The 24,047-nt window shown below is 33.8% G+C and overlaps 2 protein-coding genes across 2 annotated transcripts in view; one reads left to right on the top strand and one right to left on the bottom strand.

The window, feature by feature from the left end:
• The window catches only part of LOC123555928 (inositol 1,4,5-trisphosphate receptor type 3-like), a 125,864-nt gene extending 118,865 nt beyond the window's left edge, over positions 1-6,999 (bottom strand). Inside the window, exon 1 of the mRNA XM_053548126.1 lies at positions 6,822-6,999. The gene's annotated coding sequence lies outside the window, so the exon portion shown is untranslated. The remainder of the gene's footprint in view (positions 1-6,821) is intronic.
• LOC123554385 (muscle M-line assembly protein unc-89-like) lies at positions 1,829-21,882 on the top strand. The gene is made up of 10 exons (XM_045344485.2): positions 1,829-2,203; positions 12,384-12,589; positions 14,045-14,330; positions 14,689-14,734; positions 16,534-16,569; positions 18,405-18,473; positions 18,861-18,994; positions 19,457-19,607; positions 20,080-20,264; positions 20,768-21,882. The coding sequence occupies exons 1-10, from the start codon at positions 2,044-2,046 to the stop codon at positions 21,685-21,687; spliced, it is 2,193 nt and encodes a 730-aa protein (XP_045200420.2). The 5' UTR covers positions 1,829-2,043; the 3' UTR covers positions 21,688-21,882.
• The last annotated feature ends 2,165 nt before the right edge of the window (positions 21,883-24,047 follow it).

The following is a 24,047-nucleotide window of genomic DNA, read 5'->3' as shown; positions in this document are numbered from 1 at the left end:
TTTGCGAATACCGACACAAGCTACAGCTGGTAAAATCAACATTTGCGAATGCCGACACAAGCTACAGCTGGCAAAATCAACATTTGCGGATGCCGACACAAGCTACATCTGGCAAAATCAGCATTTGCGGATGCCGACACAAGCTACATCTGGCAAAATCAACATTTGCGGATGCCGACACAAGCTACATCTGGCAAATATCAACATTTGCGGATGCCGACACAATGCCGACACAAGCTACATCTGGCAAAATCAACACTTGCGAATGCCGACACAAGCTAAATCTGGCAAAATCAGCATTTGCGGATGCCGACACAAGCTACAATTGGCAAAATCAGCATTTGCGGATGCCGACACAAGCTACAGCTGGCAAAATCAACATTTGCGCTGGCAAAATCAGCATTTGCGGATGCCGACACAAGCTACAGCTGGAAAAATCAACATTTGCGGATGCCGGCACAAGCTACAGCTGGCAAAATCATCATTTGCGGATGCCGACACAAGCTACAGCTGGCAAAATCATCATTTACGAATGCCGACACAAGCTACTGATGGTAAAATCAACATCTGCGAAAATCATCATTTGCGAATGCCGACACAAGCTACAGCTGGCAAAATCAACATTTGCGAATGCCGAGGCAAAATCAACATTATTTTGCGAATGCCTACACAAGCTACAGTTAGCAAACGAATGCCGACAAAAGTTACAGCTGGCAAACGTATGTCGACACAAGCTACTGCTAGCAAAATCAACATATGTGAATGCTACATCTAGCAAAATTTACATTTGTAAATGCCGACTCAAGCTACAGCTAGCAATCGCGACATTTGCAAATATCATCGCCTGTCACTGTACTAATAGCTAAATCTGAAAATGCCGTCAGTTTTAGCAACAGCGACAGTTCAAAGCCATTGATAGTAATCTGCAAACAGCGGATGAAGTGAACAATTAAACGTTTAGCAATGATTACAGAAACAAGGAATGTTTTAAATTCTACGCCAGCATAAGCTGCTGATAATTGCGGTAAATTTCTATTTTCCAGCCTCAACCAATAATGTTGTTAAAAGCAATCAAGTTCGTGTTTGTTCCATACTGCACATTTTATATCATGTATAACGTATACACATGCCTTCCCGCCGTGTGACTGAGTCTATATGGGACTACGTACGATGTTATATGAAAGTATAATTGTTTGACCCCAATATTATTGTTAAATTTTAAAGATCGTTTTTATTTATAAAAAAATAAAAACAAAGTGATTCAATGAATTCTATGCTGTATTTCTTTTCACATAATATTGTTTTATATGTATTGTATCGTATAAGCGTTCTAAAAGATATAGAAACCTATTTGTATTTACTGCGTTAGTTACGCGGTATAGATATTTGATAAAGAATTCGAAATTAGTTGTATACCTTTTTGTACAGTATACCATATTGCTCATGAAATATCAATTTTAGTGATATTATTCTTTTTTATGATTTTCAAGACCTTGCTGTCTGTTTTAAATCTTGTCTTTAATTAAAATACATTTAGAATTGACAACTGGAAGCATGTCCCGTAAAATTTAACACCACACCGCTCGTTATATTTGACTTTAACAATGTGTACAAAAGATATGCAATATTAATACTAAGTTTTTGATTTATAGATTTGGTTTACCCTTGTCATTCTTTGCCAGTATTATCTTTTCTGATTTCAACCCGATCAAATGACTTTAAAATCCCATTCGATCCGAGGTAATAAGCGCTTTCAGTTTAGCGCGCGGCTCCATTGGTTACGATATAACAATATGGCGGCGGATCGATCTAAGGTATACATTGGTTTAATATTGGTATTTTGGGTCATGGTTGAATATTCGGTAAAATGTTTACCAATGTGTATGACTTTATTTAAATAAGCTTAAAACGGTAGCAAGAATTATAATACCAAAGTTGTATGTTTGTTTAGATCGGTGTAATGGTGACTTAAAATTGTGGAACTTTAACTTAAAATTTTAAAAGTTAGAAATATGTGGAAATTGGAGTTTAATTGATATCAAGATGACAAATCGGACAAATATCAGGCCGTATAGTGCGGGTGTTACGATAAAAACGATTAAAAAGCCCCGACTAAGGCGATTTGACTTGACTTTTGACGGTCCCCCACCCCCGACACCCGAGGGTATTAGTAATGGAATGAGACCTCATGGGGGCTATAGAGGTAAGAATTCTTTTTATATAGAATCGAAATTTCTTTTTAATTTATTTAATAAATCATATTTTTTAAAAGTGTGAAATATAGATAATTAGTTTAGATTAATTGTTTTATTTTCAAAAAAAAAACAAAAAAAAAAACAAAAACATGTTATAAAAAGGCATGTGGTTTATTTGTTTAAACATGTGCTGCTCACGTGAATTCCGCAAATAAGTTTACGAACACTTCTATGATAACGCATAATTACTAGACTTTCTCATAAAGAACAGCTATATATAGTTTTCAAATAACATAGTAAATATATGAAATATTATCTGACCTTAGCTGTATATGCTGAACTGGGTGCAGGGAGACGTTTGGGTTAAAGTTGTTTAAGACTTTACACTTTTTAGTCATTGACATCTACACACGCATTATATTTGTGAGAAAAAAATCATTTGCACAGCATAACCTGTATGACTTTTCACTCATGAAATCGTTCTGTGATATATCGTCAATATACCTGCATTCCATGTCTAAAATACTGACTAATTGCGATGGCAAGGTCATATTACGCACTGCATTAATAACTTCCTTTAAAGCGTGTTTGAAAATTTATTGACACACAATGATAAATGTATTCGTTTTATTATATCTTAAATCTAAATATAAAAGCGTAGCCTTATCTTTGTAAATCAGAAATAGATACTACTTGTTGTGAATTGTAATTCATTGAATTTTTGAGCTAAGTGACATGATCCCATCTCGTAATGCTTAAGTTATAAAAACAGCTTGTCAGTTTATATTTATTAGTCTACGAATAACAGAGGAGAATTCATCGCTCTTTGTAGACCTCGAATAAAAATGTAGGCATATATATTGTAGCGCAAAAGCAGATAAAATAAAAATACAAAGAACTTTTTTTAAATATGTTCAAAATTAACTCTAATTTGTCAAAATTAACAAAACATGTATCTAGACGGTTCAAGACGGGGTTTCGATTTAATGGACTTGGTGTTGGCCACCTCAAAACACCGTATGGCTTGCCGTACCATGATACTTCAATGACAGAACCGTCCCTGTAATGTGAGGGGCATTTTCATGAATTAAGCTGCATTATCCGGTGTCTTTTTTTTAACGTTCGGCTGCATACATCATGACATCTGCTTGATTTTCTGTTAATTTACAAATTGTTGCTAATCGAATAAGTTAAGATCAAACAACTTTTTCTAACGGAATATCGTTACCACAGGTGTTCAAGTCTCCCTTTTATAGCACAACCTGAAGATTTATTCATACAAGAAAGGTATAAGTCTAGGACTTAAATAACCTAATATATGGGACTTTTCTCATTCCGAGCCCCATATTCACATTCTTAACAACTCTATCCGTCTAAAACTGCCATGATGCGCACAACACATTTTTATTTATCTAAGGATTATTCTCTTATAGAAAGTTATTAAAATCAACACTTAATGAAAAATTGTCATCTTAACATGTTCCCCTAATTTATGCCTTATCTACCAAAGTGTTCAAAGGATTTGCAGACGAGAATTTACTTTTAAAAACATTTCATATTGTGCCATAAATCATGAGATTAATGCATTAAACTATTATTTGTAAATCAATTTAAAAAATCAAATTTTAGATAAAGCTACTTATATCGACCTCCATCGTCAATACAAGATGTCGTCTGCTATGAAATTTAAATCTTAAAAACGGGAATATGACATGAAATATGTAATCTAATCTATTAATGTTTAACCTCACTTTCCAGATGAAAAACTTATAACTCTCTATAACTCTAAATATGAAAAATTTAATCAAATATTTGCGAACAAGGATAGATGCTCAAATATTTAATAACCGTGCTGTATGATGCAGTTTTTAGTTTTTATCTAGTATACTTGTGTTATTGTTTGGGGGTAAAGCAGTTCTGAATAATATAAAAACATTTTCCCTATTTTTTGCTGATATTCCTTATATGCCCTATCTCCATATCAATGTCTTACAAGAATATCATAAAGTTTACTGTAATTAACATATCATTTTACCCTTTTATATTTTTCCTTATTTTGCCCTAGAATAAATATGATGGTATGAGTATTCTGGTACACAGCCAGAATTACACAAAGGACCCAACTTCAAAGAGACAAAACTCATCTCTGAAATGGTCCTTATCAGTTCCATATCCAGGTGGCCGCTATTCATAGGTTGTCTTGAACACAGGTTTAACTGTAATACAGATGTTGTGCAACTTTACTATATGCTGGAAAATTTATTGAATTTTAGGTTACATCTACTACAAATTGGAAAAAAAACACATCTTTTTGATATATGAAAAAAAACCATATAAAAGTCATTTTAGTATTTAACATTTCGATCTAAATTAAGTAATGCTTTCTTAAGAGCAAATGATTATCCTCTTAAAGCACTTGATAATCACTTGAAAGTTTTTACTTATAAACTGCATAGACCGCACAGGTATTAACATTCTTAAAAGCAAGATCTCCATGTGTGTATGCACCGATGTTTTTTTTTCATTATTATTTTAGCCGCGCCATGAGAAAACCAACATAATGCGTTTGCGCGCAGTCTGGTCAGGATCCATGATGTTCGCTTTCAAAGCCTGTTGCAATTACAGAAACCATTAGCGAACAGCATGGATCCTGACCAGACTGCGCGGATGCGCAGGCTGGTCTGGATCCATGCTGGTCGCAAACGCACTATGTTGGTTTTCTCATTGCGCGGCTCATTTAATTTTTAACAGAGTCTAACATTCATTCAATAAAAATGAACCAGTTCTTTCATAGCGGACATTTTTTCATTCAATATCATTGTGTAAAGTTATGTTAAGAACTCAGTAGGGAAAATTACTTTTCAATTGATTATGTTTCAGTGAATGTAAGCAAAATTTGTTACGACCTGTAGTAATCCTAAATGTATTTCCGTTGATTACATAAATCTACAAATGGCTGATGTGACGTACTAAATGTCCGCTATTAATGCTAAATCTGCCAAAAATTAAATATTCTAATTACTTATTTCCAAATGATAAATACCCAATGCTTATAATGATAAACGTTGTTATTGGCTAATTTTCTAATGTATGAGTAAAGGTTCTTTGCCTCAATGTGGCTAGCTTTTATGGTTTTAGTTAGTAATGATTTATTGCATGTGGAATATGTAACAAGATCTACAACTTTATTAATCATTATCGACATCTCGGCCGGTTTCCCTTTTATGTGTTATGCTTAGAGCAAAAGATGTGTCATTTAGCATGGCGCAACGACACAGTCCATATAAAACACTGTATGCATATTACATTTTAAGGTTATTCTAAAAAATACGTGTTTTAGCATTTATCAACAAAATTCCATCTAAGTGTTTCACCAATGTGCCACTTATATCTTTATCAATCTAATGTATTCGCCGACATTACATGTCATCAAAACTTTGCAGGTTTTAAAACCTCTTTAAAATTCTGTATCGAAATTTGATCAGCGGGTCAATATTGTTTTATAAATTTACACACAAGTTTTTAAAGTAATGTAAGAGGTATTTATCTTTGTAATTGTTTTTCAATTGTTCGCTATCAAATGCGAGACGGTTAAATATACCTATCTTTTTATCAAGAACAAATATTGTGTTACCACTAAAAGCCATCAAACGATTAAATGATTATTTTTAAACGCATGATACGGTAATGATTACAGATATTAAAATGACTTTAAATCCTAAAACTCGGTCTATATTTGGTTCATACTTTGTATATTTCTTTTTCTTATTTATGATCTATTTAATTATATCATGGGCATAATTTGAAATAAAAAGACTCCTTGACTTAAGTACCGTTCCGTGTCGTGCTGTACCGTAGTTACCAAAAATGCAAATAGGAATACGGAAGAAATAAATTCATTTCACTCGTATACTTCTCGCGCAAAATGCTTATTACATGTTTAATTATATTTTTGCCGTTGTATGCATTTAGATAAAAGTCTCACTGGACTGTATAATCGTCCAGTCCATGTGACAAAAAGAGATTTTTTTAAGACGTGTGTTTTAGCATAAATTTTTGACTCCTGATACTTTAATGTCATACTGTGACTTATCACTAAACAGATACCAAAATGTTTCCCTAAATTTGTAGATATACGGGGAATTTGAAAGATTAATAGTTTATTTATGTCTTATCCATCTACAGATGTATGAAATATACACAACTCTTGTATAAACAACAAACACTTACACATGGTTATTCTGCAAAAGAATTACAAGTGATGATAACGAATAAATGAAATGACATTTTGATAAAAATCAAGAGTCATAAAGTTTTAGTTCCCATATACGTGTAAAAACGTGATATTGATAATATTAAACATGTACTTACTTTTATATTTATAGATAATACAGCGAAAAAAGTTCGACAAAGGCATAGAATGTTTTTGTCTGAGTAATTGAAACTGAAACTGTCTCAACCGTTTGAATACCTCCTCCACACCCTCTTTCCCCACCCCACCGCCAGCGGGTACTTTTATCCAAGAGTGCAGCCTTCTGTGGGATTTAAACCAACGATCTAACCTTTGGAATACTATATACGCGTTTACACCACAGCAGACAAGCAAATATGTTAGGTTGTCCGTACCTGTCTTTTTAGTTGTGAATATTGTCTCATGAGTCTTCTCAGCAGCTAATGTGAATCTTTTTCAACTCTTTGTGTATATACGTATGTTTCGACATCTCATTGAATAGTAGCTTCGTTTGTAGCAATTACGTTAATTGTTATTTTCTTTGAGAATGTTTCGTTCCTTTTCATTAGTTTAAAATCTGAAATAGAATTTTCAAATGGAGGCATGTTGAAATTATCTACTTTGAGAACATATCCAATTACAGACCTATTTAACACCTGTAACGACTTATGCTAATGATCCCAGTGATCTCGTTGAAAGAAGATTTGATTTTTTATAATAAAATATACAATGACTTCTTGAGACATAAAGATTTTTCGTACCCTCTAGTGACTTGTAGGGGTAAGAAGAAGAAAGGCATTATCAAAAGTCTTAGCTTGAAATTAATTTAAAATCCTAATAAATTTTGAATTGGGTATCATATATATACACACTACTAATTAGTACTGGCAGATAGGTGAATAGCTTCGACTGCCGTTGCGGTATAATAAAGTAAAGTCACAGTCGTATATAAGAGAAACAATAATAAATATGTTGTTATGCCACTGCTAGTTTATAAGAATCTCTATTTTGGCGATAAGTGATCCTACCCTCCCCGTCCCCCCGCCAACACTTCCCACATATTGTTGACCAACTCAGAAATCAGCAGATATTTTTAAAAATTAACACACTGAATCCCTGACACCATCCAAAAACTACAAAAGAATATTTTTAAATTCACCTAGCTGTATACACATGTACCTATACCAATATCTAGCAATTAACTTAAGGGGACGCATATTGCTACATTCACAGTTCATACAGAAATGCGGAAGGGGTGCATATTCAAGAAATCGATGGTGGGAAAATAAAAAACATATTCCTAAACTGATATAATACTGATGGACACCTGTAATATTCAGTATTTTGTGGATAAGGATGTGGTACTATGAATGTAATAGGAAAACAGAGGTCTTTGTGAAAGTACATTCAACACAAAATATTAAGCTTTTGTATAAGGAAAAAACAGGTTTTTTACAATAACAGTGTTCCAAATAATGTTGAAGGGATGAGATTTTCTTTCTAACACACCAGGTTTGCTTAAACATGTAAAAATTTAACGCCACGTCATTTCAGCTCGGGATGGACGCCATATTTCTCATTGATAAAAATGTAAACAAAAAAATCAGAGTGGGATTAGCATTGCAAGGGCATAACATGACATTCTACACAATGAATACCTTAGAACAGATATCTAAGATGCTACACAGGTCAGGCGGGTTAAATGCATAATGACGATCACTTGAAATTCATCTTGAAAAGGTGGTTAATTTTAGTTTATTTACATTGTTTTTAATTTTCCCACGACTTCTCGGCGATTCACTGCATATGTATTATTGCGCCGGACGAAAGGTAACTCTAATAAACAACGGGAGACAACTTAGGTGTCAGCACGTGTACGATTTTCAAAAAAGCATGTCGATGATTATAATTTCTTATCAAATAATGAATCCTATTCAGATATTCGTCTTTAATATCTGAAAATTATTAATATCTGTGGACATTTGTCAAAAAATATTACTTACATTGGACTACTTTGCGCATCAAACTGGTTTCCGCTTCAGTTGTGAGGCACTTCCGTTATACTTTTTGACAACAATAACAAATCAATAAAATCACTTATAAACCGACTGCTACTTAAATCAGTGTAAGTAAAGTTGTTGTTACAACATTATACATGTTCGTTACGTTATGAGATAAAGTTTATCTTGAACTGCATAATCCATTAATTACGTTTAGATGATATTGCATTTACAACTTATTTGACCCATTTTTACGTGAATGACAGCATTCTCGTGCAACTCGTGCAAACAGAATTATGAAAAGTATGGTGGAGAATTCAAGGACAAATTATAAATGACATTAAAGTGAGGATAACTGTATATTCGTCCAGTTTTGATCATTGACATGCCTGCTGTGTATTAGTAACTTTTGTGAACAAGATTAGAATGTTACTTTTGCACATATACACATTGATTGGACCTCTCAACCAAATTTCATACCTTATTTTAGGGATTTTTAAGACAATACATTTTCAAAGGTTTGTTGAATGTGTTTTGATATTTAAGTGCATTGTAGTTCATGAATACCAAGTTAAAAATTAATAATGGCAACATTTCTAGGCCCTTATTGTAAGCCACTAGACTTCTGTAACGATAAATGTTTAATGTATTAAGGGGAATATACTCTTTTAGTTTTGGAATGTGGCATTCCTTGACCACCGTATCTTTTCTTATGCACTACTTAGTAAACAAACTAAATAATGTATTTTAGCTTACATATGCGAAATGAAAAGCAAGACAGTGACCATATTTCACATTCTTTCTTTAAATTAGAATCTGTAGGACATTGATAAATGTTTGGACAAGGTGAAGCACTATTATTTTCGCACCAAAAAGTCTTAATTGTTGACTTTGAATGTACACAGTAAGTCTTATGTAATTCAAAAATAACTTTCTTGTTTCAGTTTTCTCATTTGTATTTTAGTGAGCAATCCTTTGTGTACTTATAACAGTTGAAACAGTATCCATTTCATGTACCAAAACCTTGTGCTTTTTTGCAGGGAAATTTTATCATACCCCACCCACTTTTTTCTAATTTCAAAGTATGCGTCCCCTTAATATCTTATCATGTTCACAGAGCGCATGCTGTGGCATTTGTAATATATACAGGAGCGGGATATTTACAAAGATAATTTTGTCCTTTTCACGATATTTTACTCTAAATGTAGATTACAAATGTAACAGTTTACGATAAAAATCTGTCATAATAATGATGAAACAATAACAAGTATGGATTTCTGTTCAACAAAGTCTGTAGTTGTGACTATCTATATACACTTAACGGATTCTTCACAAATTCATAACTGATTATTCAGTGTGAAGAATCATTCAGAATTTGTTTGTCGGCGTTAAACATAGGAAAATATGGACAGGACTTATATATGGCCTATAGGCTTACCTGGTAAGTGAATTTGACGATTAAGTCTATAGAAGAAATTGAGGAAGCATTTGTTTTTTAATTTCTATAATTTTTAGTGTTTTATACAAACGTAAATGCTGCTATGAATAAATAAGTAGCAGAGTAATGCAATACAATGCTGACAATATATTTGCCAGCTCTTGATGCAACAAACACGCCAAAGCAATAAACTCTGTTATTATGTATTCTGAAAGAGAAATTGTAATTATTTCGTTTGAAGGCGAAATCGATTCCGGAAGTTGCCAATTGCAACTGCAACCAGCTTTAATCTTGTCATTGATATTTGTTATGTCAAACGCCATTTTTTTCTCAATAATATTTTCACAAATAGAGAGAAGAATTCAATAACATTTTAAACAACTCTATCCGATGGAAAACTAAAGTTAATTTTAATGTAAGACACGAAATACAACTATTAAATTTCAGCTAAAACTACGCAATTTTGTTACGAGGCTGTCTGATACACCTGGTTCTGTATCGTCAGTCGGTAAAAGTTACATTTGTGTCCGAACAGTGTCCCTTACCGTAAATGTTACATGTGCAATCAGACTGTGGTAAAAAGTACAGAACTAATGCTTAATTGCAGTTAAAGTTATATTGTTACATCTTTATGTTTATAGGAATCTGCGTTGCAAATGTTACATATATAATTTAATACCAAATGTAAATGTAAACCCGGGTCATAAATGTAACACTGGATTGTCATAAAGGTAACTCTAGGTTTTGTCACAAAATGATACGTGCACTGTGCTTTGACACTGATGTAAACTGTCCTCTACTTATTTAAGTGGTTATTTGGATATCAGATCAACCCAGACTATTGAAAGCCGTGGTATGTTGCACCGATAAAGTTCAAAAGTGAAGACAGTAAAAGGTTTGCTTCAGTAGTAGGTAGATATTAGTGTAAAGTATTGAAGGTAACTATGTTTAATAATTACCACTTGGACTGCAAGATGACAGGCAGTAACTTTCATTTCCAACATAAACCGGGGTTTAACTTTTGAACAGAAAGTGTTATCTGTACTGTTGAAGAAAGTTTTACCTATTTCAGTACATGTATTTGACATCTAGCTGGTGTTACCTTTATGTCCTGTGTTACTTTTTTCTTGGATGTAACTTTCATGATTGTTGCAACTTTTATGTTTGCTGTTACTTTTTTTTCGGTGTTACCTGTATGTTCGCTATTACTTTTTGCTCAGTGTTACCTCTATACTCGCTGTTACCTTTTTGCTAGGTATTATCTTTATGTTAATTGTAGCCTTTATGCCTATAAGTATATGTACGTTCAGAATTACCTTTATGCTCGGTGTTACCTTTAGTTTCGGTGTTTCCTTTATGGTTGTGCCAAGCTTGGTAATTTGGACCGGTTTGACGTTTCTTGCACACCGGACTGGCGTTTCCGGTGATTTTACCCATGCCGGCAAAACCCATCTGGTACCCCCCATGCCAGATGACTCTCGTGCTGTTAATGACAACTAGTGGTTCATGCACTGATAATATATTGTTTATGTAAAAATACGAAAAAAGCAGGTACCTTGATAGTTTCTCTCCGTTCCTTATAGTATATTTCTCGATTCAAAATACGTTAGTTTAACATATTCAAAATACGTTAGTTTAACATAAGAACATAACGTTACGCTACAAACGATAAAACATAAGTGGAACTTTGTTATTGTGCGTAACGCAAAACATCATGACGTCACTTCTGCTTACGGACGTTAATTTCCCGCGCTCTACTAAAAGAAAGAGTGCTACAAAGAAAATATTTCTACCTGTTATTTGTAAAATACTGTATGCAAGAAAAATAATCTGCCAGAATAAAATGCTAACATGTAGACGATATGCAAGAAAAAATATCAGTCATGTGTTTACGAATCGGATGGAAATATCCGTCCCTCGGCCACCTGCGCATGGGCGGTAATTCGGCAAGCCTCATTACCGCCCAATGCGCAGGTGCCCTCGGGACGGATATTTCTATCCGATTCGTAAACACATGACAGATATTATTAATCTATGTGTCGTCTTTTCCCATGTAACAGTGGATTGGAAAGAAACCCATGAAAATATAAAAATGCATAAAAAGATCAAAGAAGTATCGGCAATTTAATTTGCGACTGGGTGGATAAAATTTGATTTATAAATCTAAAAAGTATAAAATTTATGTACATACATACATTATCTATGTCCCGTTGTGTGTTTGACGATAAAGCACGTTCGGAACCTAATGCTGTCTATATGTCAGAATGCCTGCATTCATTATATCCGGATTTTTAGATTAACCCATAACCTGCTGGCGGCATTTGCGACCAGTGCAGATCATGATCAGCCTGCACATCCATGCAGTCTGATCATGGTCTGCACTGTTTGCCATTAAGTCAGTATCTTTTTGGAAAGCACCCCTTTTAAACAGTTAATGGTACTGTCCAAGCTGAAAGATGGACGAGTTCATTGTAGAAATTTAGCAGGGAGAGGGTTAACTGGATCATTTTATTTTCCAGGAATGAGATCTTTGCCGCCAGGTCAGTTCACGTTCAACAAGGGTGAAGAGTACCAAAACGAATTGGATGAAGAGTACAGAATTCTAGTCAACAATGAAAGTTACGAAAATCATGGCGCTCCCTACTGGTTGAGCGAAGTTCAAAGGGAAATCACTCACAGTGGAGAATCACCTCTGTTTACGAATAATCTGTTGTCCTCAGGAAAGGTGAGGTTATCTATTCTTTTCATTAAAGTTCCATATAGTGCTTTGCATAACAAAGAGATGAAATATTTATAGAGATCTCATGTTTGAGCGTTTGCAGTGTGCAGATACTGTGAACCTGTAGATATTGTGCTTGATCATAGGACAGCTTAATATACTTACTGTTTCAGAATATTCAAAATAGGTGAAAATAATTACCTCTCAGTTTAAGAACCATCATCATCGAAGTTTATAAATTAGCCTAAGGTTAAAGACAGATACACTAAGAAGACATGATAAAGTGGTGCCCCACGAAAGAGAAAAAAAAATCAAAACTCGATAGATACACGCGAGATCAAAAACATGTTATCACAAAGTAAGAAATTTATTTAGGTACATATCCCTGATCTAAGTGTTTTGATATCGCAAAAATGAAATTAAGAATAGATAGGGTGGGAATAAAGGAAATATTTCTTTTAACAGGAGAAAAGTTTCATTCGGATTTGCACACGAATTGAACTTGTGGATTTTTCTCTTCCCTTTTATGGAAGCGTTGATCGTATAAGATATTGCTTATTTATATTTCATCAGACTGGAGTTAAAATTAGTTTGATATTATTTATCATCTAATTCTGTTAATGTATCTGGTAGGTTTTACTCTAGTCAAGAAGATCAGTTACAGCTTTTGTAAAGTATCTTCTATTGTTAAAATTAGTGTTCGTTTTAAGTACTCTGTGTTAACATTAATATTTATTGATCATATATTTTCCGATTTGTTTAAATGGAGAACAATGAAACTCAAAGATTTTGAGTGTAGTTAATGGATTTTGTCTATAATAGAATTCTTTTGATCCACGTGGTTTTAATGCTTATTTTAAGTGTTTAAAGGACATTTCTGCCCCTGTGAAACGCGGAAGAAATATCTTGGTAAGCAGCTACTTCTGAATGGTATAAGTTTTTAAAAAATACTTTATTGCCATCTAAATTACTGCGGAAATCCTAATAAGGTCACTCAAAATTTTACTTCTGTTATATTAACCCTTAACCATCTACATTGTTGAGTTGGTGTTACTTTAAAGTAAGCCGATTTAAATACCTGAAGTTTTTAGATGACTGCAGAAAGTGCAATACAACGTTATACTGCAACACGTATACACGTCACGTCAGGTGCCATGATCGTCCATTTGTTTATCTAAACTCATTTCCTCTCCCTTAGCTTATGAAGTTGACAAATTGAAGATTTATTTAAGATTTGTCAGGCAAAATGAAAGCACTGCGAGGTCTGTAGTTGGCCGTTAAGTGAGAAGACTCGCACTGGTGACGAGAAAAAAAAGATTATTAGGGCTTGACTTAGGTTTTTGAAAACAATATAACATAACCAGATACGGACCTTTTAACTACCCTTCTGTGTTTTTAGAGGAAAACCAATTAAAGAATAAATGCCACATCACCCGATACGCAATTGATTTTTCTTTTCAGTTTGAACAAGAGCAAGGAGAAGTCAATTTTGAGCGTGCAGTACTTTATAGCAACACGCGAAGACCATTAGCACCTCGCCGTCGGCATCTGAATGTTAGGAAAGAATATTACAGACCAAACAGCACACATCAGTATTTGTCAGCGACAGACTTGAGGAATATTAATGAGAACGAAGAAAATATGGTGAAATACGGTCGGCCGACGAGAACAACACTGTTACGTGCGAGACAGAGGACGAATTCCGCTCCTGTCAATGCATATGATATTCGTCGAGAAAATAATAGACGTAAGTTTGCTCACACCGTCATATTATTTGCATGTACACTATTTAGTTTATCAAATAAAAGCAAACAAAATTTGGATTTTCAGTTTACTTTCTGAATTGTCATTTTTGTTACATACAAAGTTGATATAATGAAGTATCCAGATGCCTTTATATCAGTGCAATTGTTTGTTTGAGAATAGAATATTGTATGATTTTATATTTCTGTATCTTTCAATGTTGTAGGCAAGCTCTACAATTCAAAATTCATACAGTCATGCTAAACAGTTTTAACGGATTGTACAGACATACAGGTATCAGTGAAAATGTTTCAATGTAGGATTGAGAATATTTGATATTTCGTAGTCTCGTATGCTTTCAGGTTCAGAAGATGTAAAAAACAATTCCATATTTCAAACCTCAAAGGAGTAAGTATTGACATACACATCTTTGATGTTACACGGTTTATTGACCTATGTCTTGATGTTACATATTATGGTTTATAGACATATCTTTGATGTTGCACAGTTTAGCCACATATCTATTATGTTGCAAGGTTTTATAGACCTATGTTTTAATGTTTTAGGCATGTAAATGATGATACATGGCTTAAAGATACACGGTTTATACACATCTTTGATTGTTACACAGTTTAAAGACATGTCTTTGGTACCATATGGTTTATAGAGATGCCTTTGATATTACGTGGGTTATAGGCATATCTTTGATGTTACTAGGTTTACAGATATACCTTTGATGTTACACAGGATATAGATATTTCTATGATGTTACACGGTTGATAGGCATATATCTTTGATGTTACATGGTTTACAAACATACCTTTGATGTTACACAGGGTATAGATATTTCTATAATGTAACACGGTTAACAGGCATATATCTTTGATGTTACATGCTTTACAAAACGTGTCTTTGATTTTTTTCACAGTAAAGACATATCTATGATGTAACATTGTTTATAGACATATCGTTGATGTTACATTGTTCATAGACACATCTTTTAAGTTCCATAAGGCTTTAAATTTTATGTTAAAACTGATGAAACAGCTATCGAAATAGATGTTATGCATAATTACATGGTTTAAAAAGTGCTACTTTTAATACTGCACATGAACTAATACATTTTGAGCAACAAAGGGAGGTAATCAAAAACAACAGATTCAGATAAACTTCTTCTATGTTATCAATATTCAAACCTTTGACAAATGTTAGAGAAAACAATAATCGGAAATAGGGTTAAACAAGAAATCTATATATTTTATGTTCATTGTGAAAAATGCGGCAGCCACATTTTAAACAAAGGCATTATGAGCCTTTAATTTGGTTTAAAGACATATCTTTAATGTAACATGGTTTATAGATATATTACATGTTTCACGGTTTATGGGCACGTCTTTGATGTTACATTGTGTAAATACATATGACTGATTTTACACGGTTTAAATACATATCTCTGATGCTACACACGCACTTAACAGACATATCTTTGATGTAACATTGATCATAGACATCTTTGATGTTTTGCAGTTTATAGACATATCTTTGATGTTACACTCTTTGATGTTTCACCGTTTATTTTTCCTTTTGATAAAACATTTTTGCAGTAGTTTGTTTTCTGTAAACAATGTAGACCAGATTGTAAAATTTCATGTAGTAAACCGTCTATTAAGTAAGAGAATTTGATTAAAGTTTAACATCAGTTCTTCATCTGATATTCTTTAATAAAAACAGTTTGCAGTGCGTATACTAAAGTCACATCAGACTGGAAAAACATGTTGTGAGTGTTTGTGGCTTGTGTGTCAGTTAAGTTGCGTTCTTTAGGAGCACGGCATTTCAAAATAAGACTAATACTACTGAAAGGGGAATGAGGCTTAACAAAGTCTATACTTTCTAATATGTCTACCATTACACAAAAATGAGAGAAGTTGAAGTTCTGATTTCTCAAAATGCAATACTTGACGTGTCAGTAAATGATTCAGATAATGCATACATTGTGATCAAGGATACATTTAATTGGTAAAGAAATGCCGGTTGTAACCCTATGGTATGGCAAAGTCCGAATCTAACAAATAATTTTGTAAACTGTGTGCTAAAAGTAAGTTTAAAACAAAAAATCAAAGGTAATTTTGTTTTTATATGGATAAAATGGAAATAAAGATAGACCGCTTGTGTACAAATGCATTCAGATTGGTTGTTCATCATTTCAGTGAATTTGAACGTGAGCGTGCTCAGATAAGTTACAGGTATTCCTAGATTTTACAAGAACACTCTCTCTTACTTCTTCTTTTCTGGTGGAGGTTTCTTTTTAGAAAAGAAACTATATTCTTTGCCTATCAACATAATGGATTCTGTAGATACAAAATTGGCGATAAATTGTTAATTAGTGCTAAAGACTATCGGTGTCCAGATACCTAACTTTTCGAAAACCCAGCTGATCGATTTTAATATTTGAATTTATTTTGACACATTTATAGAATACCTGGCAATCAAGTTGGTTCCTGTTCACAGATATCTTGATATCTAATCAGATTTAGCAAATTGTCGTTTATCAATATAGGCACTCTTTAGAAAACGGGATTTTCCTTATCTCCGCCAAAATTGATAGAATTATTTATATCTTACATTATATAATGTTTTCTACCGTTATTTTATGACAGTGTTGTTTGAAATATGTAAACATTTCCTCTGGAAGCATAAAATGGCAGAAATCAAGTTACAAACTTTCCAGGAAATTTCATATCTGTATTTTTCCAATCTAGCTTTCTCTCATATTAAAGTTTCTTTTATATACAAACCTCACCCATACTTCATCTGTATATCTGCGTTCTTTCTCTTTTCAATTACATTCATTACTAAAGCTTTCGATTAAGTAATCTTTTTGTGTTTGAATATCACGCCGACATAGTAATATGCCATACGGCGACTTCCCAGCTTTTAATAGTAGAGGAAGACCCGAGGTGCCCAGCCGATCATTATTTAAACCATGAACATGCACTGGGCTAGAACTACCGACCGACCTACCATACGCCAGCTGGATGGCTTTCTTACATGAAAGAATTCTACGCCCCTTGCGAGGTTTCAAACCTACAGTGGTGAGGAGCAAGTGTTTTAAAGTCAGTGACCTTAACCACTCGGCCACGGACTCCCCTGTCATCATACACATGTAGTTTCTAACCGCATATCAATTTATTATTGACTAAGCTATATTCACCACACATTCTATACATTAATAGTATAGCTTCTAATTGCCCTAAATCCTTTTTCTAATTTTGAAACTTTTTGAAGTTTCTGCTTATATTTCTTTCGTATCGTTTTATTATTATGCTGTTGCATTCGTTGACCTCTTATTCTTTTAGACAAATAACTCACAGTGACCTCTCTACTAACAACAAAATAATTAATAATGAAGAGCAAACAACATCCCGGCAAGGGCGGATAAAAAATACTCCTCTACTGAGAGTGAAGTCTCTATTTGTTAAATTAACAAACACATTTCAGTCTAGACTGGCTCCAGTCCCTATGTTTGTTCTTATTTACATATATGTTTATTCATTAAGAGGGAAGTAACCCCTGCAGTTGTTTCTACATTACATTTTTATTGCCCCTGCTCCGAACATAGTATGGTCACCATCGATAAAATGGCTATTTAGAGGCTTAAGATTTTCTTATTTTGCTTGCGTATTTATAAAAAAAATAACCATGCAGCCAGGGAGCCAGGCTAATTTCAGTCTTCCAGGCGATATTGCTTTACGATGACTGCGCTCAGAATATGTACGTCTAACAAGATAAAAGAGATTATTTCAAAATGATTTAAAATAGTTGTCTTTGATCTTGTTATTTTCTCAAAATCTTAGGCCGAATTAAAGTTTATCCACATTACTTTTTATATACACTATGTTATTCCGAACTGTTTTATATTTTTATCTACTGTCCGATATGTATGTATATGTTTTACAGGCTAAGCTGAATGGACGCTATTGTCCCCTTCATTTTTTTCCTCTAACTTTAAACAGTTCTGAGGGTAAAAATGGTAAGAGTACAAATGCTCACATGTTACAATTTTTCTCTCTTTTTTCAGATATTTAAATATTTACGCCACGGAAGGTGAGAGCGTTCATTCGTTCCTGACCGGCGCTAGATATAATAGGTTAGTTTATAATTAAATATTATACATGTGTATCAATGTTATTGACACAGTTTTATGATAACGAGATATCAATTACAGGTATTTTATATATATTACGTTTTAATTAATTTTGACAAAGAGTTAAGTTTATACAGGTCTTTGATTTAGAATAACGTTTTTAAACTTGATCTTTGGCTACATGTGTCACAGTCTTGAATTGTGTCCCCCTTTCTTCTTGCATATGCTTTAGGAACAAATTTATTATGGCATTGCTTTTGTTCATTGTGTGCAATCTCTGTGGCCGAAAGTTGAATATTATTCAAAACGTAAGGTAGACATCTGTCCCATGGTGTAAACCAAACTTTGAAAACTCAAGACATTTTTGGTATACACGTTCTTTTTTTTCAGAGCTCACCTGGTTGACTCGAAGGGTTTGACTGTATACGGTGTGTACATGCCCAGAGGTCATCCATCCGACTGTTTCATAACAGGTCCTCGTCGTTTGAAAGATGTAGGGGACGACATTCCGTCCGCACCACCAGGTACCTAACCTCGTACTTTGCATGCAGTAATTTCGGATGATAATTTTCCTTCCAATTTTATCGATTTCGATACAAAAAATGTGTGACTTTTGTCCTTAATTTTTTTTCTTCTTTCCAGTGTGTCAAGATAAATAATTTATGTACTTTTTTCAGTGTCATTAGTATATTCAAATGTATTATTATATAATACAGCCTCGTCGCTGAAAAAGGCTTCACTTTACCAATTAATCATTGCTAGGTAGCCAAGCGCGTATAAAGGAAATACGCATCAGTGTCTTAAAAGCATGTATTTACATTGCATAAAATAAAACGTATTTAGCTAACATAATAAATTGGCAACAAAGAGTACTATTTGTTGTTTTGTTTTCTGGTATAAAAGACAATACAATTACTGGAAATAGAAATAACATATGAGGATCCTAACAGTTGTGTTCTATGTTAGAATCACGTTTGAAAATTCAGATTCACCAAGGTCTGATATTGAGGAGACTCCGTCACCGTTGAATATTTCTCGACCGACGTCGTCACGGCATATATCCCTGCCACCCTCCTCCAGGGCCAGTTCCGGTCGACCTACAAACAAACACCAAACATCCAGACCTCATTCATACAAGTAAGTGTATTTTTAGTTTTAATATTGATAGAATTTCTGTTAGATATCGCATATGAATTTGTCTAAAGACAGTATCGAGACTTTTTTTTAGTAGCTACAAAATTATTAGTTAATTCTTTGCAAAATTCTTGCAAGGCTGCCTGCCTGAAATAAAAGTGAAGACATGATATCGTTTGTAATATATCTAACGCCCCAACCCCACCCCTTCTGGATCAGTTGTCTAAAGTTCCCACTGTACGTTCAAAGAGAGCAGTTTCATGTTCTAATTTAATAACAAACAAAACAACATTTGCTTATCATATCGTTCAGCTTCAGTATTTACATAAAGTTTATGGAATTAATTATTGTCTTACTGACGATTATGTTGGCAATATTCGGCTTTTGTATTTCGAATATGTACGGATAAATTGTCTTGTACTTTTTTACACATGAACCTGTTTTATATTTAGCTCTATTTTTCTTCCATTTACAGAAAACCTTCATCGCGACAGTCATCTAGTTCACGTCCAAGAAGTGCCAAAGACTATTCAGCATATTCTTCTACTGCAAATACCCCGCATACTCTTCAGTCTAGGAGTCCGCCTAAGAGTCCAGACAAGAAGGAACTTCCGCTTCCGGATGAAATTACTATGGCAATGCCTGATCACATCAACAAAGGTGAGTATTTTGGTATCAGTTTTACGGTTAACTAAAAGCTCTTTTTGACGTTTAAATTTAGTTTTCATAAGGAAAACATACCATAGGGTCAAAAAGGCAATGGTGTATATGCATCAACAGTATCTATTTTAAATGAAAATTAAAATGGTAACTGTTATGTCTATTAGCTACTTATTTCTATTTTACCTAATGAATTTATTCATACAAATAGTTGAAAAAAAATCTATTTGCGTAGCTTCAGTCAGATCAGTATAAGTAAACAGATTTTCTTGGGATTTTGTTTGCTGAACTTTTTTTTCAGTAAAATGCTATAAATTTATTTCAATTCATATTTTGATACAATTATTAAAATAGTTTCAGGGTTAAGGATGAGAACAAATATTTTATGCATTCCAGTCTGTTGCTTTGTTTGCCGTGCAAACCTGAAATATTTCATTTGTCTCCTTTTTCTTCAGTAGATAAATGTTCTAGCATTTTTTAAAACAAGATTATTTCTATTACAGGAAAACAAGGTGTATATGTCACTCTGAAGGGACAGAAGATCATTGAATCCGTTGATTCCAAGCTGCCAAGAGTAACTGGAGTCTCGTTGCCAAAGATACAGAAACCACGCGACTATGTTGATGAAATGCTCTACGTGAACCAGCCGCCACCAACACCGGTTGAAACGTCAATAGTTACGTTCGATAAACATAAATTCGAAACGTCTAACGCGGATGGAAGATCTATCCATCAAATTGAGGAACAAGCAGTGGAAGAAGACATTCAAAACGTTCCTTCTGAGAAAAAAGAAATTATACAAGAAGATAAATTGGAGAATGAAGATAAAACCAATGAGGAAAACAAGAAGCAAACTATTGAAAACAAAGATGCTACAATAAGTCAAGTTGTAGAGTCTGAAAATGTGATAACTGATAAGAAATCTTTGGAAATTGGACCAGTTAAGAAGGTCAACTTTGAAGACCTTAAAACTACTGAACAAGAACATAAAGTTGAGGAGACAGTTGATAAGAAGGACACTGTTGAAGACACTGACATTATAACTGAAAAGAAAGATGTGATTGAAAATACAGAAAAGGTTGTATTCTTTATGACTGAAGACGACCAGACAGATGAACAAAAGGAAGACAAAACTGAAAATAAACCAGACACTGAAAACTCTGAAGAAAAAACCATAGAAGACAATAATGGAGCTGAAGAGGTAGATAAATTAAAAACAGTTGAAAATGAAAATGGACAGTCTGTTGAGGAAATAAATGATAATGAGGCGGACGAAAGAACTGTTGAAGATGTGATAAAAGTTGAAATTTCTGAAACGGAGAAAAAGGCTGAAGACATTAAGCGTGAAGAGGAAGACGGTCAAGAGGAAGAAGAAAAGCCTTTGACTTCAAAGAATTATCCATTTGATGAAAGCAGTGACTGATTAAACTGAAGAAAATATTTATGGTAGTAGAGTAGACTTAGGGATTTATTCTACATTGAAAAAATCAGACTCATGCCATTTAATAGTCTTTAATGAAGTATCTTTTAAGACAGCATTGTTCATTATCATATGTATAGCTGGTATGATTTATGATTATGTGTAGAATAGATATAATGTCATTATCTAGTAATATGATAGGGCTGTTTTACATATTAATTTGATTCATGGTCAGATCATTACGAAGAATGGTCTGACGTTTTATTGACCTTCAATGAAGGTCAGGAAGCCGCTGAAATTTGTAAAGCGGATCTTTTGAGTTTAGTCTTGCAATACGAAATGAGATTTAGCGGCAGTGTTACAATGCCGCTTATACTAATATATGTTGGCATAAATACTAAAATATGTGTTGAAATGGCATCCATCTTTATCAATTGAATTTATTCTATGTTTTTGTGCATCGCGTATATATTTCAAGGAGTGCGGATACGGGGAAGAAACACATTAGTCAGCAATACATAACCTTACACCATTACAAATGCAAGTTAAATGTAATGTTGAAAAATGAAAATTGAATGGTGATATTATAGAAAAAATATTTTTATATTCGTTTACATTTATCAATCAAAATATGGTTATGCTCGTACAGTAGGATAAATAACGAGATTTTTTATATATGTATAACAGTTAAATGCACAGCATAATATGAGATAAAAAAACTTCCGTTTTAATGACGTTAGTATAACGAAATGGGTTAGTAAACACACATTCTTGCATAAAAACTACTTTTTTCACTGGATCCGCCCATGTATTAACGGGAGAAAAATCGTGTGCAAACAAGGCAATTCACGTGCTGTTAATACCCGATTTTTATTTTTGAAATGCTTTGCCAGGGACATATGTATGTATTTCTGCGCAGACTGATATTTGGCATCTGCATCTTGTTTCTTCCGTAATAACCTGTTCTTGTAGCATTATAGACACAATGTAATCCATAGTATGTTTAGCTGTATCAGTTTCCACCCCAAACGTTTCTGCCCCCATCAATGTACGCACTAGCTTCTCTTAGAGTTTACTCCCTTTACAAAGCGTCTGTTCAGTTATTGTAAATAACTGAATAAATAAGTATCGCGTGTAACTTGTGCTATTGCCCGTTTTAAGGTATTATATTAATGACTTTTGTTAGTATCAGTCGGTTTGTTTTCACCTGATTGTTCGCAGAATTCATATAATAAACCTCGAAAGCTAGTCACTAGCTTCGTACTCATCCGTACTCTGTTTGTTCGTACTCAAAATAATTCGAATGTAAAGTTGTTATTCTTAAAATAATTGTGTTCCTGTTTATCAAATTTTTAAGTTATATGCAAAATTATGTGTAATGTAACGTTTGTAAAAACTAAAAATAAAAATAAGATGCTTAAAAACCTCCAAATCACGCTTTTAGTAGTGTTGTTGTTATGTGTGCCCCGCTTATGGATATTTAAAACATGTTTACCGTTTCCAAGAACAACAAGAATGGTAAATAAAAAATGTACCGGAATCGTCAAGTCATCACATATGAAAACAATGCATTTAGTCGTCGTGTAATGTTTTTTTTATGCAAGAATAGCGACAATACACGTTTGTTTTGTGTATTAACGCCTGCAGAAGCCCTTGGGATATGTTTGTGACCTCGACCTTCGGTCTCGGTCACAAACAATCCCGCGGGCTTCTGCAGACGTTAATACACAAAAAAACGTGTATTATCCCTACACACACACACGCACGCACGCACAAACAGCAGCAACGTTACATATGGCTTTGCAGTTGGCGTAGATCAAGATCAGTCCTCTGTTGTGCGTCCATACTGTTCGCTTAGCAGGTGTTCATTATGAAAGTACTGAAATTGATAAAAGAGCAGTATGAATAATGAATGCGGGGATACATGAGTAGTATCAATGTGCATTGATCTGGACCCCTGCTGGCTACAAAGCACTACCTATTGGCTCAGAGACGTTTGCTTTTTTATTTTTGCTCTTTATTTCTGACATTGCGTTTCAGTTTAAAGTCATTTACATTTCTTAGCAAATGTCCTAATTATTTATTGACTGTAGATTTCATGGTCCTGTCGTGTTTGTTTTTTTTCAGCGTAGATGTTGTTATGTGTCATGTCTCTATTGCAAAGAAAAGTATTTGTAGCTTAATGTTTGTTGATATAAATGTGGTTGTACAGAAATGTGCGACAAATGTGTTCGTAAAGTACATGTACAATATTGATGTTTGTAAGTCAGTGTATATTTCATCTGTTGACCCACTATATACAGTGTCGTGCCTGAATTATCTGCCAAATTGTCATGTGCCAAAGAGAACGATTGTCAGTTCTA

The sequence above is a fragment of the Mercenaria mercenaria genome, chromosome 7, assembly GCF_021730395.1.
Source record: "Mercenaria mercenaria strain notata chromosome 7, MADL_Memer_1, whole genome shotgun sequence".
Lineage (NCBI taxonomy): Eukaryota > Metazoa > Mollusca > Bivalvia > Venerida > Veneridae > Mercenaria > Mercenaria mercenaria.
Note: the sequence above shows the minus strand (reverse complement) of the source record. Positions and strands in the feature narration are given on the sequence as shown.